The sequence below is a fragment of the Octopus sinensis genome, linkage group LG7, assembly GCF_006345805.1.
Source record: "Octopus sinensis linkage group LG7, ASM634580v1, whole genome shotgun sequence".
In the NCBI taxonomy this organism is placed as follows: Eukaryota; Metazoa; Mollusca; class Cephalopoda; order Octopoda; family Octopodidae; genus Octopus; species Octopus sinensis.
In genome coordinates, this window is record NC_043003.1 from 39,781,857 (window position 1) to 39,803,930 (window position 22,074).

General features: G+C 37.0%; 1 protein-coding gene across 2 annotated transcripts in view; it reads left to right on the forward strand.

Annotated features, from left to right (window-relative positions):
• Positions 1-21,331, forward strand: part of LOC115214144 (CMT1A duplicated region transcript 1 protein-like) — a 37,935-nt gene extending 16,604 nt beyond the window's left edge. For both annotated transcript variants that reach the window (XM_029783207.2, XM_036504721.1), the window contains 7 exons: positions 578-813; positions 2,234-2,437; positions 6,553-6,674; positions 8,977-9,125; positions 12,816-12,958; positions 14,346-14,504; positions 18,860-21,331. In XM_029783207.2, the coding sequence (XP_029639067.2) occupies positions 578-813; positions 2,234-2,437; positions 6,553-6,674; positions 8,977-9,125; positions 12,816-12,958; positions 14,346-14,504; positions 18,860-20,372 (2,526 nt within the window). In that variant the 3' untranslated portion in view covers positions 20,373-21,331. The remainder of the gene's footprint in view (positions 1-577; positions 814-2,233; positions 2,438-6,552; positions 6,675-8,976; positions 9,126-12,815; positions 12,959-14,345; positions 14,505-18,859) is intronic.
• Positions 21,332-22,074: the final 743 nt, after the last annotated feature.

Sequence of the window (22,074 nt, forward strand, 5' to 3'; positions counted from 1 at the left end):
GTGATATTTTATTATAGTAGGCTTAGAGCAGTGGGCAGCAACGAGAGGACCTAATATTAATTAAGGATAATAAGGTTGTGAGTTTAATTGCTGATGGTGTGCTGTGTCCTTGAGCAAGACGCTTTATTTCACTTTGCTCCAGTCCACTCAGCTGGCAAAAATGAGTTGTACCTGTATTTTAAAGGGCCAGCCTTGTCACATTATGTGTCACCCTGAATTTCCCTGAGAACTATGTTATGGGTACATGTATCTGTGGAGCCACTTGCACATTAATTTCATAAGCAGGCTGTTCTGTTGATTGGATCAACTGGAACCTTCATTGTTGTAACCGACGGAGTGCCAATTTACATCCTGTAGAGGTGGAGATAATCTTAATAAGTCAAGAATTCATGTTGTATGGTATTTCATATATCTGTGTTTCTCTGTCATAAAATACTTTGTTAAGTTTTGCTATTCACCATGGCCTTTGTAGTAAAACAATGATAAAAACTTTTGGTTTTATTTCATTTTGTTGAAGTTTATCATCATTATATAACTGCCAATCTCTCACCATTTACTCTGCAAACTCCTTCCACAGGGAGCAATGTCACACGGTGTAAACCCAACTTATGCAAAAGATATTGATGTAATAGTACCAAATGTCTGCAGCCAAACATGGAATGTCATTTACAATGGTGAACCAACCATTGATATCTCATCACTCAATGAAGTCAACTTTGAGGCAGCCTTCAGTGGTATATCTACCCGTAAAGTGATAATGGAGGAGAAGAATATATTCTGTGGTGCCTACAATGTGATGATATTGCAAAACAAGTAAGTTTATCATTTGCAATATGTTTACTGGAAGTTTATCACATACACTACAGGTTTATCAAGAGTTGAATACATATATCATAGCATTTAGCACAGGGACGATATCAAACTGAACAATTTCTTTGACAATATCAAATCATCATTGTCGTTTAATGTCCATTTTCCTTGCTGGCATGGGTTGGTTGGCTTGACAGGAGCTGGTATGGCTGAGGGCTGCACTAGGTTCCATATTCCGTTTTGGCTTGGTTTTTACAGCTGGATGTTCTTCCTAATACCAACCACTTTATAGAGTGTACTCGGTGCTTTTGACATGACACCATCACCAGTGCTATCTATTTGACACCAGCTCCAGTACTTTTTACAAGATACCAGCACCAATGTATTTTATGTGGAGCCAGCACCAAGACTAATGCTTTTCACATGACACCTTGGTTTTAGGATATCAATTCTGCAATGATGGGCAAATCTTCTTGAGTACAGCAATGTGCTACATATGGTGTTTTGAGATCAGCCTTCAATACTTTGTCACATGTCTTACTAGATCTCCCTCTTCCACACCTTCCCTCCACTTTAAGTGATTGGCACTTCTTTATGCAACTGTCCTCATCTTGACCAAATGAACACAGTCTCCTTCTTGCTCACTGCATATAATTCCTCTTATGCCTAACTTCTCTTACAAAAAATTAGTGGTCTGTCACACATGTACATTAACACTGCACATCCAGAAGAGCATACCAGCTTCATTCCTCTTTAGTCTTCACATATCCTCTGCATTCAGGACCCACATCTCAGTACCACATAATATTGCAGCTTGTACACATGTATAATACAACCTTCTTTTCCCTCAGAGGGAGAGGGAGAGAGAGAGGAGAGAGAGAGAGAGAGAGAGACCTTTGATTGCCAATAGGGATAAAGACTCTTCCCATCTATTGTCTTCAGAATCATTAAAATTTCAAGAAATTAGTGTTTATCTATATGCATGAGAATACATGCGTACACACACATACATGCACACTCATACATACACACACATACACACATACATTCTCACATACATAACACATACATACATGCATACATACATACATACATACATACATACATACTACATACATACATACATACATACATACATACATACATACATACATAAACAATTTCATGATAACTCTCACCTGCAATGTTGTCTTCATTTACTTTACACAATGGGATACTTGTAAATGCTAGCAAAGACCCAGTCTTCAGCAGTTCATTTGAGATTTAAATATTTGCCACTTATCACTTGTCACACCATTTTCAAATTGTCTAAACAGTGGCTCAAACAAACAAAGACTCAGTTTTCAACAGTGTGACAGTATTTCATACTTTCAGCTTTATTTATCCATCCTTATTTATTTTATACTCCGCTCTGGAATTTCAGGAGAGATAATCAACGAGTGATCCATACAGATGGAGGAGAACTGCTTGCAGTCAGCTCCGAAGACCATAAAATCCGTTTCATCAATGCCACCACTGGTAAAGATATTGGTCCAACTATCTCAGGTCATGCTGGCTCCATCCATTGCCTACATCTCTGTGAAAAGAAGAGGATTATTCTCAGTGGTAGTTATGATACAAGCATCCGGTAAGAAAATTCCTACATTTTAAAACACTATTTTCTTCACAAAGAGCAGTATTTCTGATCTATTTTATCTTTGGACTCCTTCCTATTTTACTTCATCTAATGCTGAAAATATCCTGTTATATTTTTATAAGTACATATTATTAGGAATTGCATAAAAAATTGTTAAAATATTTGTGCATAATAGAAATATAACCAATTTATTGCACACTAGCACTATGACCTGGCAACACCGAGTCATAGTGCTAGTGCATGCATATACAGCTGCGTGTGTGCACACATACATGCAAGTACTGTCCAAATCTCTGACCAATCACATACAGCTAGCTGGCATTCAATTGGTGTATCAAGTTTCGGGCATTTTGATTGGGTTTTGGATAGAAAATTCACAAAAAAGTCACTTCTATTGATTTTCTAATGGCTTTGCAGGGTGACTGGAGAAATTTAAAGATGTGCACGACCACCCTTGGACAGTTTTGAATGACCATAGAAAGTGCGAGCCCTCTAACTGAAAAATTGTGTATTTGAATAAAGGATACACACACACACACACCCACAGACATTTTGCCATTTATATAGAGATAAGTTTTAACAACAAAATCTTATATGACCCCCAAGGGCAATATTGACCCTAGTTAAGAACCACTGAGATAGAGTAACAAATAAAGTGTCTTGTATTATTTAGCTATGTCTCTGTACATTTTGAGTTCAAATCTGCTGAAGCTGACTTCACTTTTTATTAATTTGGGTCAATAAAATGAGTACCAGTTATATATCAGGGTCTATTTAGCCAACTGTGCTCCCTTGCCTCAAAATCTTTTCTACTCTAGGCACAAGGCCTGAAATTTTGGGGAGAGGGCCACTTGATTAGATTGATCCCAGATCACAATTGGTACTTAATTTATCAACTCCGAAAGGATGAAAGGCAATGTCAACCTCAGCGGAATTTGAACTTAGAATATAAAATAATACTTTACAAACAAATGGAATTGAAATGACCAACCATATTTTCTGGCATGCTAGTCAAAATTTTCAAACTGAAATTTACAGCCAATAAAGGTAGTTGATTTATACACCAAAAGGACTTTGGAGGACCAAAAATTCCATGTGAAATGCAGCAGGGTTTGCAAAGATAGTAATGATGTTTGAGCGTTTACGTTACATGTTTATGCTATATAATACATTGACTTGTATTCTGGAAAATATGGCATGTTAGTCAATACAAAAGTTACGCTCACTCTCATATAATAAAAATATTATATGTGTGTTGAACCCAAAATGATGCAAAATTAGGCATACCATTTTTATTGATTAACATAGGTAATTTAAATTGCATGTTAGTAGTGTACTTCTTCCTCTATACAAAGTTACTTCTCAACAAAGTTTCCATTGCATTTGCACCATCATTGAACACAACTCCTGACTCCTCTTTGAAACAATTCAAGTGTACACTGTTCTACGCACTTCTTAACAGCCTCTTTCACCTCATCTATGTCATCAACTAATTGTTCCTGAAGACTGTCCTTCATTGGACCAATCAGCTTGAAGTCAGAGGGTGTCAGATCTGGGCTGTACATAGGATGAAGAAATTTTGACAAGCCCCATTTGTTGTTTGATTTTTTGTCGAAGATGTTTATGGTTGCATACTGCCATTGTTAATGTGAATCATTTTTCAGGTTCTTGTTCAGTCACATCCTCTTAGTGGTTTTGTCTAAGCTTTTTTAGTGTCTTAATGTACTGTTCACTGTTCCCTATACTGTTCACTATATTGTTCACTGTTCACAGTACAGTCATGTTCCAGAAAATAATGAGAATGATGTCCGTGACATTACATAAGAAAAACAGTTACTATGACTCTCTGTGCCAATCATTGGCTTAGGTTTTGAAAAAGAAGTGACACCATTCTACAGACTGAACCTTTGATTCTAGGTCATAAAGATACGTCATCATTTGCTTCAAATGCTTCTAGCAGATTAGTGCAGACTCCTGACCCTCATCTTTGAATCAAGTGTCATCAGCTGAGGTACCCACTTTACACATGCTTTCCCTTATCCAAAGTCTTCCACTATTAAATTGAAACCACAGTTCAGTTGGGCAGCAGGTTCATGGATTAAGATTTGTTTGTCTATGAGAATCACTCATTCATCCACTCACTGGCGTTCCATGTCAGTGTTCACAATTGATGACCTCCAGCCACATAATTTTGTCTTCAATGCTGGTTTCCTCTTCTTTAAACTTCATCCATTTGAACACATTCATGGAAATGACACAGTGGTGTCATTTTCATGAACAACCTTCATCATCATCATCATCATTTAATGTCTGTTGTTCATGCTGGTATGGGTTGGACAGTTTGACCAAGGCTGGAAAGCTGAGGGGCTGCATCAGACTCCAGTCTGATTAGGCATGATTTCTACAGCTGGATGCCCTTCCGAATGCCACCCACTCCAAAAATGTAATGGGTGCTTTTACATACCACCAACAGGAGTGCTAGTTGTGTTACACCAGTATCTGCATGCCGAGGGTCTCAATCATTTGTCATTGCCTCTGTGAGGCCCAATACTTGAAGGGTGCTTTTTGTGTTCCACTGGCACAGGTACCAGTTACGCGGCACCAACATTGGGTACATTGCCCAATGCTCGAATGGTGCTCTCACAGAGGTGGAAAAAGTGGAGGGAGTAGAAAAAGAAACAAGAAAACAGAGTGTAGAAAGGAAGAAGTGTGAAAAATAAATGAAGGCTAACAACAAAAGTGGGTGATTAAAGGTTAGCAGGGGAATGAATGGAAGAAGAGATAAAATGTCAAAGCCACTAATATACTCACTGTAGCTATCAAAACGTGTACCCCTCTTTCATGAAGAATTCAAAGATGGTATGTTGTTTTTGTTTGGAATCAATTATTTGCCTGTAATAAAGAACAAGAATTACCTGAGAGAAAAAGTTACTCTACTAGCATGTGCAATTTGTATGACTTGAGTCAATTAATAAAGAAGCTTATCAAGCTTTCAATGATGAATCTGCATTAAGTATGAGACACTGATTGCTATTTTATACAAACAAATGACAGTAGTTCCGTAATCTACATTTCTACTACATAATGTCCTCTGTTTATGATGATTAATTAAGTATTGGGTTATAATAAATGAGAATCAATTCATTCACTCACTGGCAATTCATGTCAGTGTTCATAGTTGATGGCCTCCAAATAGATAATTTGTCTTCAATGCTGGTTTCCTCTTCTTTACACTTTTTCGTCCATTTGAACACATTGCTCTTATTAATGGTGTCATTTCCATGAATAACCTGTAGCCATCACAACCTGAAGGATTCAAAGATGGTATGTCACTTTTGCTTGAAATCAATTATTTGCTGTAATAAAGAACAAGAAGAATTACCATAGTGAAAAAATTACTCTACCAGCAGGTGAAATTTGTATGACCTGTGTCAGTTAATAACGAATTTATACCACTTTTGTATTACTATTGATATAGTCTTCAAATTATATCTGTTGTTCATTGGGTTGTAATGAACTGAACATGGTCAGGTCAAATCAGTTTGTGTGGGAATGTGACTAAATAAAAGAGAAAACTGATGCTTGAATATTTACAAAATAAATTTTTCAGATGTAGTTAAAATTACATAAGTAAATATCCAGACCACACACATACACATACAGATAAGTACGGATCGAGATTAACTACACACACACACACACAAACACGCGCGCGCGCGCGTGCGCACTCACACATTCCCCTACACAGACGCACACTCACCTGCATACATACACTCATAAACAGGTACATATCTAGATTAACTAGTCACATATACAAGCATACATATATCTCAGGATTGTATATGTGCAAACAAATGAACACACTCACACGCACACATACACACACACACATGCATACATACACTTATAAGTAAGCGCATATCTATATTAAATATTCACACATAAAAGCACACATCCATATGTATAAAGTACATATGTGTACACAACACCCACCCACCCATACACACTCACTTATACACACACACACACACACACACACACATACACATGCACACACACACACAGTTGCATATACACAATATTGGTTTCTACTTTCTGACTTACAGATGCTGGTCAATAGACAGTGGTCGTTGTCAGAAGATATACCGTGGTCATCGAAGCACAGTCCTGTGTGTTCGTCTTTTCAAAGATGCTGTAGTATCTGGGTCAAAGGATGCCTCCTGTAGATGTGAGTTACCATCTTTAATTCACTCTAAAACTTATCTCTCTATTTTTAACTCATTGTTCTCCTTTATTTCTCCTTTATTCCCATTGTGTTCTTCATTGGAGGGTCTTCCATTAGGTTCATCATTGGAGGGTTCCAAAGAATGCTGGGAGTAGCCTCCAAGGCCTTCTGATAATGTATTGCAGCCAATTCTATGAGAGAGAGAGAGAGAGAGAGAGATGGGGAGGGAGGTACTGCTAATAACATTAATCAATGGAATCACAAACATCAAGAAATATTTTTTGGTATTTGTATGTACTCTTGTTCAATGGCTGCCCTATATTTGTCAACTGTTGCCAGTTTTGTACCACTAATTTTATATTAAAAGCCTAATGGTGTGAGGTCTGGTAAATGCAGAGGGTATTCTAGTGAACCTCTTTGTCCAGTCCACTTGTTCAGCAAAATCTCATCAAACTAAGCCCTTACATTAGTTATGGTTGAATGGGGCCCCCCCATCTTGCTGAAAATAAAAGTTCACATCTCCAAAGCCTTCATGAATGCTTTATATAATACATTGTTGCAGCAAGTCCAAGCAACCAGAACCAGGCACTGTACCATAAAAAAAAATTGTTCAGTTAATCTTTTTGATTATAATTCACACCAAACTGTAACTCCTGGTAAATTAACATGATGTTTCTCCATAAAATGTGGATTCTTATATGCCCTATGTGTACAATTGTGGTGATTATTTGAACCATTTAATTTAAATGTAACCTCATCACTCCAAACAATCTTTGTGGACAGTGTACATCTAATTATCCTACCAATACCACTCACAAAACCCACTCTTTGGCTTATCTTCATGGAGAGCATGGACTATTCTAGGAAAGTAACTTTTCTAATGACAGTGCTCCAAAATGTGATTTGACTCTTGATTTTCAAATTCTTGTTTCATACATTGCCCCTTACATAACATGGAGTTCATTAAAAAATTAAACATGTACTTATACAAGGAAAAGTATACTGTGACTGGTCCCAAAAGTTGATGGAATATGGCTTGGACAGAACTTTTTAACTACATACTGATCTCAGAGAGGGGAACCAAGTAACCAGTTCCATTTTAGAAGTCAAAACAAAAACTGAAATCATTATTTATTTCGTAGACTTGGAATATCTGTTACAGCAGCCTTCAATATTTTTCAGTATGACCATGTAGATAGGGAAAGGTAAGATATCAAACAACTAGCTAGAGGAGTTTGCAGTTAGTATCCTGCCACTCAGCACTTCATTGTTTACTCAAAACACTTATTCTACTGAAACACATGTGGCAAGTGTCTAGTTATAGACTGGTAACATATCTAGAAAGAGATTATTTTCTCTTATTCACTTAATACATTGTTTTGCTCTGGGATGCTAATTCCTGGTGAAGTTATAAGGCAAGGCCGGATTAAGACCCATAAAAGCCTTTAGCGCTTAAAAGATTTTGGTGCCCTCCATAAAAGATTATGTTATTCAAAATATAAATAATAAAACCATAAAATAAATTATTTTTTAAAATGAAACAAAAGAAAATTTAAGATGGAAAATAATACTTATTTTTGTACACTTTCACTTTATTTATATTTGAAAAGTTTTCTACTTTTTTTTAAATTGTGAAATCTTTGATCAGATCATCACTATGACATCATGAACACTTTGAAATTATATTTCCAAGTATATACGCTACTCTGAGTATTATTTTTGCAAGTTTAAAGTGACTTTTTTTTTCTGTGTTGTAAATTATTTATCAGTTACCATTTCTGTGGTTCCCCCTTCACTTGATGCCCTAGGCATGTGCTTATTTTGCTTAATGGTTAATCCTGCACTGTTGTAGGGTCACTGTTGTGACAAACATGTCTTGAAAATTTACACCTGGTGGAGTCCATTCCTCTTCAAATTCAGGGACGGTCATTTCTCTAAGAAAAAGGTAAAAAATGACAGAAAAAAAAAGATGTAACAATCAATAGATTTCAATACTAGACATGTACTTTAGTTAGCAGCCCTGAAAGGATGAATAATAAAGTTCACCTTGGTGGTATCTGAACTCAAAGTGCCAAACTGGATCAAATACCACGAAGCCTTTTATCCAATGCTCTAATACTTCTACTAATTTGTTGCCTCAGCACAAAAGGAACTGGAGATAAATTACAATCCTATGCACAGAGAAAGTCTGTGAAAGTAAATCTGTACAATTTTTATGACCCTCTAAACATTGTAGACTTTCTCTTGGATATTATGTTTCGACAATGCATCAAATCTCAAATCTTTCAATCTTCTTGTCATTAAGTGTGGGACCTGAACACTGGTAAATGTCTGAAGGTTATGCGTCATTTGAAAGCAGTGAGGTCAGTGGCAATATCTGGAGAACTCGTTATCAGTGGATGTGATGAGGGTGAAGTGAAGGTTTGGCACCGTGGCACTGGACAAATGGTTAAGGTAACAGCTAACTTAAGCTTATTTCATTCTTTTTTCCCCACTCCAAATGTTGCCCTATGATTGATTAGTTTTTGCTTCTCGATTGATTTATTATATCCCCCACAACACCTGCTGCTCCTCCACTTCCTCTCACATTCACATTCTTTCCATATTTTTAACTTCTTTCATGTTTTTATCTTCCTTTTTCCTTATTCCAGCTCTCTCTCTCTCTTTCTCTCCTTCTTCCTCCCTCCCTCTCACCATCCTCTCTCTCTTCATGTATGATAATGAAATTAATTGTATACAGTGCTCAGGTGCACCACAACTTGTCAGAAAGTGCATATAAAGTACATGCAGTAATGTAGAAATGTCTGGAAAGCGAACAATGTATGAGTCAGATACATGCTTGTGTGTGTATGGAGGGGAGAAAATCAAGTGTAGTGTTGGCGAATCTCAGGAAGCATGGAAGTTTTGAAGGATGCAGTGCTCCGACAACTAACAACTGATGCCGGCAGTTTGTTCCATGCTTCAGCAACTCTCAGCGTGAAAAAATGTTTCCTGAAGTCATGGGAGCTGTGCTGTTTTCTTACTTTGTAAATATGTCCACGGGTGTTAGATGGGTGGAGTTTGAAAAGGTGCTCAGAGTTATTGTTTGTACGATGGTTGATAATTTTATGGGTGTCTGCCAAGTCAGCTGCCAGACGTCGGAGTTTCAATGTGTCCATGCCCAGGGAAGTAAGGCGTTCAGGATATCAATAGATGCATTGAACACCAGGTGATGTAATTTAAATCTTCTGCTGCTGCTGTGACATGTGCTTTAGTATGATGTTTAAATCTACCCTCATCACATTCCCTACTAATTTTAACACTGAGATCACACAAACCTCAGGCTTAGTTTCTCAGACACTTGTGTGACAGCAAAAAGCCTCCTTTTCATGATTCATTTTTTTAGTGACCAAAAGAGCAAGTGACAGAGTTTTTATGGCATAAACACACCAGCATCGGTTGGAAGTGATGTTGGGGACACACACATACACACACACACACGAACATATACACACACATGCATATATATATATATATATATGACGGGCTTCTTTCAATTTCCATCTACCAAATCCACTCAGAAAGCTCTGGTTGGCCCGCGGCTATAGCAGAAGACACTTCCCAAGTTGCCCAGAACCATGTGGTTGGTAAGCAAGCTACTTACCACACAGCCACTCCTGCACCTATGATGAACTCGTTGATATGACTGGTGTGTCCTGAAGCTCCTATCAACGAATTTTGAGTGAGAAAGTGCAAATGAAAAAATTTGCAGCAAAATTTGTACCTTGCTTCCTCATGGAAGATCAAAAGCTGTCATGAACAGATGGAAGTTGATCTGGATATTTTTTCAAAGGTCATCACTAGTGACAAAAGCTGGTGCTATGGAATTTGCAGATGTGGAAGAGGTGAAGAAAAATAATGACAGAGGTGTTAAAAAGCATCACTTCACAAGAGTTCCAGCACTGCTTCCAACAGTGGAAAACATACCTGGACTGATGCATTGCTTTAAATGGGGAATATTTTGAAGGTGATAAAAGTGTAAACATGTGAATAAAATGATATTGCAAAATTCCACTTTCTTTTTGGTACCCCATCATATGTAGCAGATAAATTTCTTTCAACAAAGTTCCCATTGTCTTTAAAATGGGAACCAGTAAACTAGTGAGGGAGCTTCTTCCTTGATAGTTAACCCTACTCGATATCACAGCTAAATTCTCTTCTGCAAATTCTTAACATTCTTGAAATGGTAATCATATTAGCCAGTGAACAAGCTTCCATATATTTCTTTGATTTGCTCAATATCTGGACCAGGAAATCTCTATGGAAAGGGAGCCAAACTTTTCCAGGAATGCTTACTATTACTGTATTTTCTGGCATACAAATAGAATTTTTCAAACCAAAATTTACAGTCCAATGTAACTAAGTCAAATCTGGAGGGCCAAAAATTCCATGTGAAATGCAGCAGGATTTGGAAAAATAGTGATGATGATTGAATGTTTACACTACATGTTTACACTATATGCTACATCCACTATATAGTACAATGTAGTGTATTGTATATTCTATAATGTACAATGTACAGTATCGTATTTTCTGACATATGTTGACTTGTATGCCAGAAAACACTGTATGCTTTAAATAGGAACTATTTGATTCACTGAGAGAATATCCATGCAGTCACTTAGTCCAGTGCTACTCAAAGTGGTACTCGATGGACCAGTGCTGGTCCATGAGTCATCAGCTGCCGGTACATGGCGAGTTTCCAGAAAAGAAAGAAACAGTAGAATAATTTTAGTAATTTCGCCTTATCCACTGCAATAAACAACTTGATAGATCGCCAGCCACTACACATTCTTTATTTTCTCTCCTTGTATCTTTCTGTGTTCCTTTCTGTGGAAGAGCGTAGGCTCAAAATGTTAATGACTTTTTCACTTCCCGAGCATTATACTAATACATCTGTTTGTTGTCTACACCACCTGTCTTCGTCTTTTGTTTTTTTCTGAATTCTCCCCGTAATATAGTATAATTTGTTTACAAAATAAATATAAGATTAAAAAAATTGTCAACTTTTATTATTTTCATTATATATATCGTTTCCAGTATAAATTAATAATACTAAGAAATATTATTGATCCCTGGCACATGGGAAAAAAAAAATTGCCAGTACGCCACATTAGATAGTTTGAGAAGCACTGACTTAATAAAACAGTTAAAGTTTCCTAATAGAAAACTCTTTCTTGTTTTTAAAATAAGGATTACCAGCAAGAATTTTTTTGTAACATAGCTTGACTTTTACAATACAGTAGCTATATTGTTCTCAACAATTTCCTTTCTTTGCACATATTTATTGTAAAGCAGGAACCACAGAAATTTGTTTACACAATGAATTTGTTCAAATTTTGTCTCAAAACTGTCATTAAAATAGGGGGCAGGGCACATGTAATTAGATGATTATCAAACATAGTATTGTTGGAGATGTTCCAAGATGATGGAGAGTAAAAAGGGACTGAACCAGGTTTTCAAATATCTACTTTTGTGAGAAACAGATATTAACTATACTAAAGAAAGCAACCATATGCAAGTATGATTTATATCAAAATACATTTTTAATTAGTTTATGTCTGTTTTCCCAGAATAACATTGTATGGGTTGGATTTTGTATATCATTGAAGCCATTTTTCTCATAGCTCTGTGGCAGGGACATCCTGCCCGGGTAGGCGAGGTAGGTAGTGCCTACCCTGAATAAAATAGATCGATAGTAGCATTTTCCTTTTATGGCAAAATATGCACCTAATTCAATAAAATTATGAAAGTTACTCTGATTACTATGCATAAAATGTATTTTTTAGTAGAGTAGGTAGGCATAATTCACCCCTGCCTTTCAATTTCAGTATTAATACTATGTATAATACTGCTGTGGTACACATGCTGTGTACATTCCTTCAACAACATTTTCTTTACGTGCTATAAAGGCAGAAGTAATTCTGCCTCCAACTCAGTTGCATGCCTGTGTTTTGCTTATTTTTTGTGTGTTTTACTACATAAACATTACCAACTGCCTACCCTGAGTAATTATTGACACTATGTGCTTGCCCTGTGGTCTTTCTACCACTAACAATGTTTTTTTCGCGTTCTCTTTAAACTTGTTTTTTTTTTTTACCACAGAAATTAAAGGGTCACTCAAGTTCAATAATGTGTCTTAAATTTGACCGCTGGCATATTGTAAGTGGGGATAAAGATGGTTATGCCATGGCCTGGAGTTCCCAAGGTAATCATAGCCGCTGTCTGAGTGTTTTCAAACATCCAAAGTAAGATCCGATTTCATTGGTAAATTTCTTTTGTAGTTGAGGTATTGTAAAAGAATTGTACCTACATATATAAATGCAGAAATTCACATACATACATACATACAACCATACATACATACACACATACATACATACATACAACCATACATACATACATACATACATACATACATACATACCTATCTGCATGCATGCATGCATACATACATACATACATAAACCATACATACATACCTGCATGCATGCATACACACATGCATACATACATACATACATACATACATACATACATACATACATACATACGTACGTGCGTGCATACATACATACATACATACATACATACTACATACATACAAACATGCATACAATATACATACATAGATACACAGATACATACATGCAATATACATAAATATATACAATATATATACATGGAGACACACATACAACATACATACATACATACATATATACATACATACACATACACATACATACATATGTACATACAGCATGGCTGTGTGGTTAAGAAGTTTACTTCGTTGCCCTTGTTGCTTTGGGTTCAATTCCACAGTAAAATTTGATAAACAGAAACTGTACAGAAGTCTATCATGTATATATATATGTGTCTATGTAGATCATATATGTATGTCTGTGTGCATGTGTGTATATGAATGTGTTTACATTTCTTTGAGTGAGTGTGTGCACATGTGTGTGTGTGGGTGTTGATGTGTTTTTTGTTCTGATTAATAATTATTTGTGACGCATATTTGCCAATTAAATATGGCTAACCCTTAAGGGTGGATGCTACTGTAGTTTGTAGGTCCAGGAGGACACCTCCTCCAGTTGGCTTTAGACACACTTTCTGTGCCCTATCAGTATTTGCAAAGGGAAGCCATCCTTCCCGTCTTCAACTTATGATACACACAGACTCGAGTTTCTGGGTATTGACCCGTCATTGGTGTGTGACAATCACAGTTGTCGATGAGAAGTAGGTTCCCTTCACAAACACTTATACTTTTTCCACATCGACAACTGTGATTGTCACATGCTGATGACGGGTCAATACCCAGAAACTCGAGTCTGTGTGTATCATAAGTTGAAGACGGGAAGGATGGCTTCCCTTTGCAAATACTGATAGAGCACAGAAAGTGTGTCTAAAGCCAGCTGGTGGAGGTGTCCTCCTGGGGCTACAAACTACAGTAGCATCCACCCTTAGGGGTTAGCCATATTTAAATGGCAAATATACGTCACAGTGTGTTGCAGCTACTGTTTATAACTCGCTCTAAGATTTATTATTGAATAATTATTTATTGTAAGAAAATGCCATTTACTGAACTCAGTTTTCTAAAACCTAATAATCATTGCTTTATATTTATTTCAGGGAAGTGTGGTGTATTGAGCTTGCATTTCTGAGAGTTGTTACTGGATCTGATGATGGTAGGATCCGAATATGGAATTTGATAACTGGCCAGTGTTGCCGAATTATGAGAGGTAACAGCCAGAGTGATCCAATACTGCATCTATTCCCTGTTGCAAATAGGTGAGAAGATTAACGCCAATTTTCTGTAAATTGTTCAAACAATCATGTAACCTGGTCATCATTATCACAATTAGTATTATTATTATTATTATTATCATTATTATTATTATTATTATTATTATTATTATTATTATTCATCGTTTAGCGTCCGCTTTCCATGCTGGCATGGGTTGGAGGGTTCAACTGGGGTCTGTGAAGCCAGAAGGCTGCACCAGGCCCAGTCTGATCTGGCAATGTTTCTACGGCTGGATGCCTTTCCTAACGCCAACCACTCCATGAGTGTAGTGGGTGCTTTTTACGTGCCAGATGAGGCTGGCAAATGGCCACGATCAGATGGTTCTTTTTATGTACCACCGGCACGGAAGCCAGGTGAGGCTGGCAATGGCCACGATCGGATGGTGCTTTTTACATGCTACTGGCACAGAGGCCACTCGGGGCGGCGCTGGCAATGGCCACGTTTCGATGGTTCTCTTATGTGTCACCGGCACTGGTATCACAGCTACGATTTCCATTGATGTTGATCGATTTTGATTTTGATTTTCACTTGCCTCAACAGGTTTTCACAAGTAGAGTTTTGTGTCCCAAGAAGGAAAGGTATGCATAAGTGGACTGAGGCCACGGGTTATGGCCTCACTTGTCCTGATGGGTCTTTTCACACACAGCATACTTCCAAAGGTCTCGGTCTCTAGTCATTTCCTCAGTGAGACCTAAAGTTCAAAGGTCGTGCTTCATTATTATTGTTATTATTATTATTATCTCTATCATCCTCGCCACCACCTTTTCTCTTTAAACCTTTGTATTCTATGTATGTGTCCCTTCTTTTTTAGTGTATACCGTGTATACTTTCTTTTTTTATCATTTCATTATATGCAAGCCCCAACACTTTGTGTCTGTCTTTGTACTGTCCCTCTTTCTCTCATCCTTCACCCTTGTGGTAAATAAATGAAATCATCATCATTATTATTATTATTATAGACATCACACAGTATACAATATTGTGAGGTTGTTGATTGAAGATATTGTGTCTACTGGAGGTTTGTACTGTTTGTCAAATCACAACAAGGACCTCAGACAAACAGTACTTTATGCAATATGCATGCAGTTCCAAGTAATGCTGACTTTTGCAATACACCTAGATTGTAGTGTATTTCTAAAGTTTTCAGCTGTTTTTTCAGATTGGGTGGTATTGAACTCGATACTCCGATGATAATAGGTATAACCTTTATGTTTGACTCTCATATCTGCCACATCTTAGCAATCTCAGTTCTCAGGTCTCCATATTTATCAACTTTTTCTCTTTCTTTCATGATGATATGTTGAACTCTGGCCACTGCCACATCGACTATCAGGCACTCTTGTTTGTCCTACCTATAGGTTACTATATCCGGCCTTTGGTGCGCTAATACTTAGTCTGTCTGAAAGTCAAAGTCCCAGGGGATTTTTGCCTTTCTCTTTTTGTCCATTACCTTTTCCGGTGTATGTTGGTACCAAGCACCTATAACATTATATCCATACTTAGGGCATAGTAGCCAGTGGAGGTTTTGGGCTACCGTGTCATGTCTATGTTTGTACTCTTTCTGCTCAAGACTTTCACAAGCACTGACAAGGTGAGTCATGCTTCTGACCCTCTTCCCACACATTCTGCAGAGGTCCGTTGCACTTGTATAGTATATATTCGTTTTCACTAAGTTGGTATTCAGTGGTCCTGAGCAACAATGATTAAGCTTTCAGTATTCTTTTTTAGGTCACTCCATGATGCCTCTTGGCCTTTTAATTTGTTGGTTTCATGGTGGAACTGACCATATTATTCCATGTGGAGTAAGGTTTCTTCTCTCTCGTTTGGTGTTCTTGATCACAATTCACAAGCACTCTCAAGTCATTTTTGTTAAATCCTTCTGCATTAGCAGTATACTGTAGCAGGTTTTGTTTGCTGTTTACCAAATATTCTGTTATGTTTCTTCTTTCACTGTTGATGCACTCTTGTACACTAATCAACCCATGTCCACCTTTACTACTCTTCATGTAGAGCCTGTGTACATTCACCTTAGGGTGGAGGGCAGCATACATTGTCATTGTCTTTTGAGTAGTGTGATTGAGTTGGTTAATCTCGCTTGTGTCCATTTCAAGATGGGTGCACTATAGTGGACTACAGCAACTGCTCATATGTTGATGGCAGTCACAAGGTTCTTTTAGTTGAGTTTTGATTTCAAGAGAAGTTTAAGGTGCTTGAAACATGCAGTGATGATCTTGTCTTTCATTTCTTTATGCAAGATATTGTCCAGCTCCAGGATCTCAAGGTACTTGTACCCATTATCATCCGAGTCTTTCATTCTCTCTTCATTTGGCAATTCTATGCCTCTACAATTTGCTCTTTTCCCTCACTTCATAGTAAGCACCGAACACTTTGAGACACCGAATTCCATCCCTATATCCATGCTGCACATTTGCACAGTCTCAACTAGCCTCTCCATTCCATTATTATTATTATTATTATTATTATCATTATTATTAAAGTAGCAGGCTGGCAGAATTGTTAGCACACCAGACAAAAAGCTTAGCAGCATTTCGTCGGTTTTTATATTCCAAGTTCAAATTCTGCTGAGGTCGACCTTGCTTCCATCTTTTTTGGGGTTGATAAAACAAGTACCAGCCAAGCACTGGGCTTGATGTAATCGACTTACCTGCTCCTCTAAAAATATTGGACTTGTGCCAAAATTTGAAATCTTTATTATTGTTATTATAACTAAGGCAGTGAGCTGGTAGAATTGTTAGCATGCCAGGCAAAATGTTCAGCAGTATTTCATCTGTTGCTACATTCTGAGTTCAAATTCCACCGAGGTTGACTTCGCCTCTCATCCTTTGGGTGGGGGGTTAAAATAAGTACCAGTTATGTGCTGGGGTTAATTTAATCGACTAGCTCCCTTCTCACCAAAATTTTCAAGGCCTTGTGCCTAGAGTAGAAATAATTCTGAATTCAAATTCCACTGAAGTCGACTTTACCTTGCATTCTTTCAGGGTTGATAAATTAAGTACCAGTGAAGCACTGGGGATGATGTAATTGACTAGTCTCCTCCTCCAAAATTTCAGGTCTAATGGCTATAGTAGAAAGGATTATTATTATTATAACTATTATATATATGCTATAGCAGTAAGCAAGGATGTTGTTTTGAGGTTTGGAGGCAACAAATCTCCTCACATCTCAAGACATTTTCTGATGATACCTTCAGAATACAGAATTACACTTTTCTGCATATTTGACAATGTGTTTCTCAGCCTTTTAAATAGCAGTTTGAGTGTTGTGTCAAGTGTACCAATTACCATAAGAATAATTGTCATCTTAGCCTTCCATAATTTTTTAAACTCCTGATATTGCTCAATTTTTTCTATATCCATTCCATTACCATATGACCTTACACTGTTTGTTTCTTTCGTCCTCTATAATCATATCCAGTCTTCTTGCTTCAATATGGTCAATCTTTATAGGGAAATCGTATATAGTCTTGTAACTTTTATTCATAGCCTCTGTTTCTAGTTCATACCACTTTTCTGTTACTCTGAATCTACACATTTCGCTAACATCCTAATGCACTTTTCACTTATATAGTCATACCTGCTCTTAAACTTTTTCCATGATAGCTTACTAAATTCAATCGAGATATGGTTAATACTTTCATCTCCTCTCCCACAGATTCTGCATTTGCTCTTCAACTGAATTTTATTAAACTTTGCCTTTATTAAATTCATTCTAATGGCTTGTTCCCGAGTGGCTGTAATAAGTGCTTCAGTTTCTTGTTTCAGGTTTCTACCCATCAGCCACAACCAGCCTTCTTTACTTACAACATTGTTGGTTTGTTGCATGAATTGGTCACATAATTTGCTTCTTGTGGAAGGCATGCATGCATTTCACTGGCTGGGTGGTCTGCTGTGAGCACTCCCTGTATAGAAAGCTGTGCTGAGATTGCACCATCTACAGAGATTCCAGGATAGTGAGCAGGTGTAGTCACCCTTTATCAAGCATATTTTCTCCACAGTTCATCTCTTTTGTGGAGATCCAGTACTAAGTCTAGTGAAAACCAAGACTGGATGGCTTTTGTCATGACTGGAATTTTGTCATTTGTTCACAACCCTCTACTAGTTAGGTAATATACCTAGTGAAACTGCTACATTAGCATTCTATGGAGAGCTATAAATGGGAAAGAGTGCAAACATTCTTGGTGAATCAACTGGCTGGTCTGTTCTGGGTGACTTTCAGGTTGGGTACTATGAGGTACAATGGATAACTTCCAAAAATCCTCTTAAGAAATATTGAATAGACACTGTCATATATTGCTTTTATTTTTCTTTATTATTTTCAGACTTACCGTAAATACCCACACTAAAATATTGACATTGATATTTGAAGAAATAGAATGGAACTATGACCTAGAGAATGACAGTTTACCCCCACTGACTCAGTACACTGGCTCAAGTCACCACTCTAGAAATGAGAAGTGGCAATATTTAAATTGGTCAGAGAACAGAATAGGCAGTGATAGCTTTTCAAATAGTAATCTTTCAAAATCTTTCTCCTTGCTTGGACAAAAAAGCAACTCTCAAATACAAAGAATGAGCATATCAGAAGATAGTAAGAGTTTTCAACTCAACCGTAAAGTTAAAAGTTTTAGAACAAACCATTTGGCAATATCTAAATACAATTTGAAGAATCGATTGAGCCACTCAGCTCAAAGTGATTATGGATCAAAAGACAAAATGGCTCACTCTTCACAAAACTGTCAAAGGACCTCAAGCAAGTTGAAGAAGAAAGATGCCACCTGGCAGCAGAAATCTAAAAGTGAGAGTGACATGAAAACAGATTCTGTCAAAAAGTCTGCAGTAATTTCAAATAATGTTTCCCAAATTGATCAAAATGGTGAGAATCTAAAATCTGATGAAGAAACTGATCAGGAGTTAACTTTGGTGCGTAGATTATCCTGGTCGTTTGATCCCCCTAAGATTGTTGAGTCCAAAGAAGTTACTTTGCTAGAAACTAAAAGCTTGCTGAGGTCCCAAATTCGTAGTAAAACTAAAGTAAAAATTCCAGAGTTTATCCGTTTAACAAGACAAGCTTACCAGCAGCAAAGTAAACTTACAGATGTGACACCTTCAAAAACACACCGGTCTTTCTCTTCTCCAGGGAAAATTGACCCAAGGACAAGAATTTCTCTCGACCAAGTATTCCTATCCCAATTGAAGGACTGTGGTTCTTCCAATGAAAATAAAGAAAACAATGATGATGATCCAAAAGGTAAGACAGAAGCTAGAATTATGACAAAGACAACAGTACTGACCAAGTTTGTCACAAAATACACCAAAACCAAGGCAAAATTTGAAATGCAATCACCAAAAGTAAAGTCTACCATTCCAAGAGGTTGGACCACAAGTCCTGCACCAACTTGGTTTCTACTGGAACAAGATTCAAAATCCTGTGTTATTAGACCATTTACAGCTTTTACTAAAAATGCCAAATCAGATTCAGATTTGCTTCTAAAAAGAGGAATTCATTCTTCAGATTCTCTCATGCAGCCAGTTCAAAGATTAATTCCATCCAAACAACAGATGGATAAAATTGCTGAACTTCAGGCAAAGTACCGTTTAAGGTGTGAAAGTCGACGGCAGGATAGCATGATACATGGCAGGGTGAGGTTGTGTGATGATCCACTTAGAGATTATGCTGAATTTCATCTGAAAACATATCAGGAAGAAAACCAAGAAATTGAAGAGATGGAGAGAAAGAAAAAATGTCTAGAAATGGAGCAAAAACAAAAGCAAGAACAGAAGCAGATAGCACATTGGTTGGCATTTTCTAAGGGTTTACGTACATCAAGTTGATATCAAATCTACAACAAGAATGTAAGAGAGGCAACCAAACTGTTCCAATTAAATTATAATTAATTTATTCCTTTAGACATAATTCTCCAATTTCTATAGGGAAGTAGGATGTATTTGCCTGAACAAAAGTATATCACTGGTATTATTTTAAACTCTTTAGAAAATTGAAAGACAAGGAGTTATTTGAACTTGTAATGTAGAGAGATGGAACTAAATGCTGTAATGAATTTAGTCTGACAAATTACCATTTGAGCTGACAATATTCTCTAAATTGTTGAGAATGGCTACCAGACTAGCTGAAAATTTTTTCACTGTTTTTGTACATATTGATTATATTTAGAGTAGAAGATTTATCCTTTTACTACAGTATCATTGATATTAAAGAAAAAATAGACCTCAGTGGTTCATTGAAGCAGGACTTAATGTTTATACCTGAAATTTCAATGTTCCTACTTCATGGCACACTAGAGATTAGATAATCCTTTCTCCTGTAGGCACAAGGCCTGAACTGTTTTTGGAGGGGGCTAGTAGATTACATTGACTTCAGTACTCAGTTGGTACTTTTTTCGTTTCCCCTGAAAAGATGAAAGGCAAAAGTCGACTTTTCATATAGCAAAATTATGAATGACATGTTTTCCAAGAAATTTTCCACGATCTTATTTTGGCTATAAATTTTCTGAAACCCATTTAAAATACTGATTAAGCAAACTAAGTTATATACAGTCTCAACTATTTCTAGGGAGTCTTCCAGACATTGAAAGAATCCATTTTATGGGTACTTTTATTGCTAACCATTCTACTACATATGAAGACTTTCTTATCTCTCATCTTTTACACACCCATTGTTTATCTTGGGTACACAGTATAGAGTTTCTATATACTCCTTTTCTGCATATTAAGAATTGCCACTTCCTAGATGGTGGTAAAGTTCTATGTTCTTTTTTACTAATTAAAACATATCTTTGCAAATTTACTTCAAGACCTTGTGATTCTAGACTTGGCTTCCATGCTTGAAATTTCATCTCTAATTCTTTGACAGATTCAGCTAGATATAGATCATCAGTATACAGAAGTTCTCACAAACCACCAGTCTTAAACTCTCCTGTTAATGTAGGGAGGACTATAACTAGGAACAAGTTGAAAGTCCTCTAACGGACTCTTATTTGCATACCAAATTCCTTACTGAAGTCATTGCTAACTCTCACATTGCTGACATAGCTATATATGTTACCCTGAAAAGATCCTGCTCCACAAGTTGATAATTACTAAAAACAGTGACTTGCTCTTAGCTAAGAACTTTTGTAGTTATATCACTAGGAAGAGGACTTGATAGTACCCCTATCCTGATACAAGCTTGAGCTGCATCTTGCATAAACTAAATCTCTTCCTGATGAGTTGTGATATAATTCTTTCTGTCTCATAATTTGATCATCATTTAATGTCTGTTGTCCATGCTGGCATGGGTTGGATGGTCTGACCAGAACTGGCAAGCTGGGAAACTGCACCAGACTCCAGTCTGACTTGGTATGGTTTCTTCAGCTGGATGCCCTTCCTAACACCAACCACTTTACAGAGTGTGCTGGGTGCTTTGATGTGGCACTCAAGAGCACTTTTATGTGCTTGTTTTTTCCTTTTAGCAGCTGAACATAAAATCATTATGCCACTCATTAAGGATATCCTTTTTGATTGACTAAAACATATT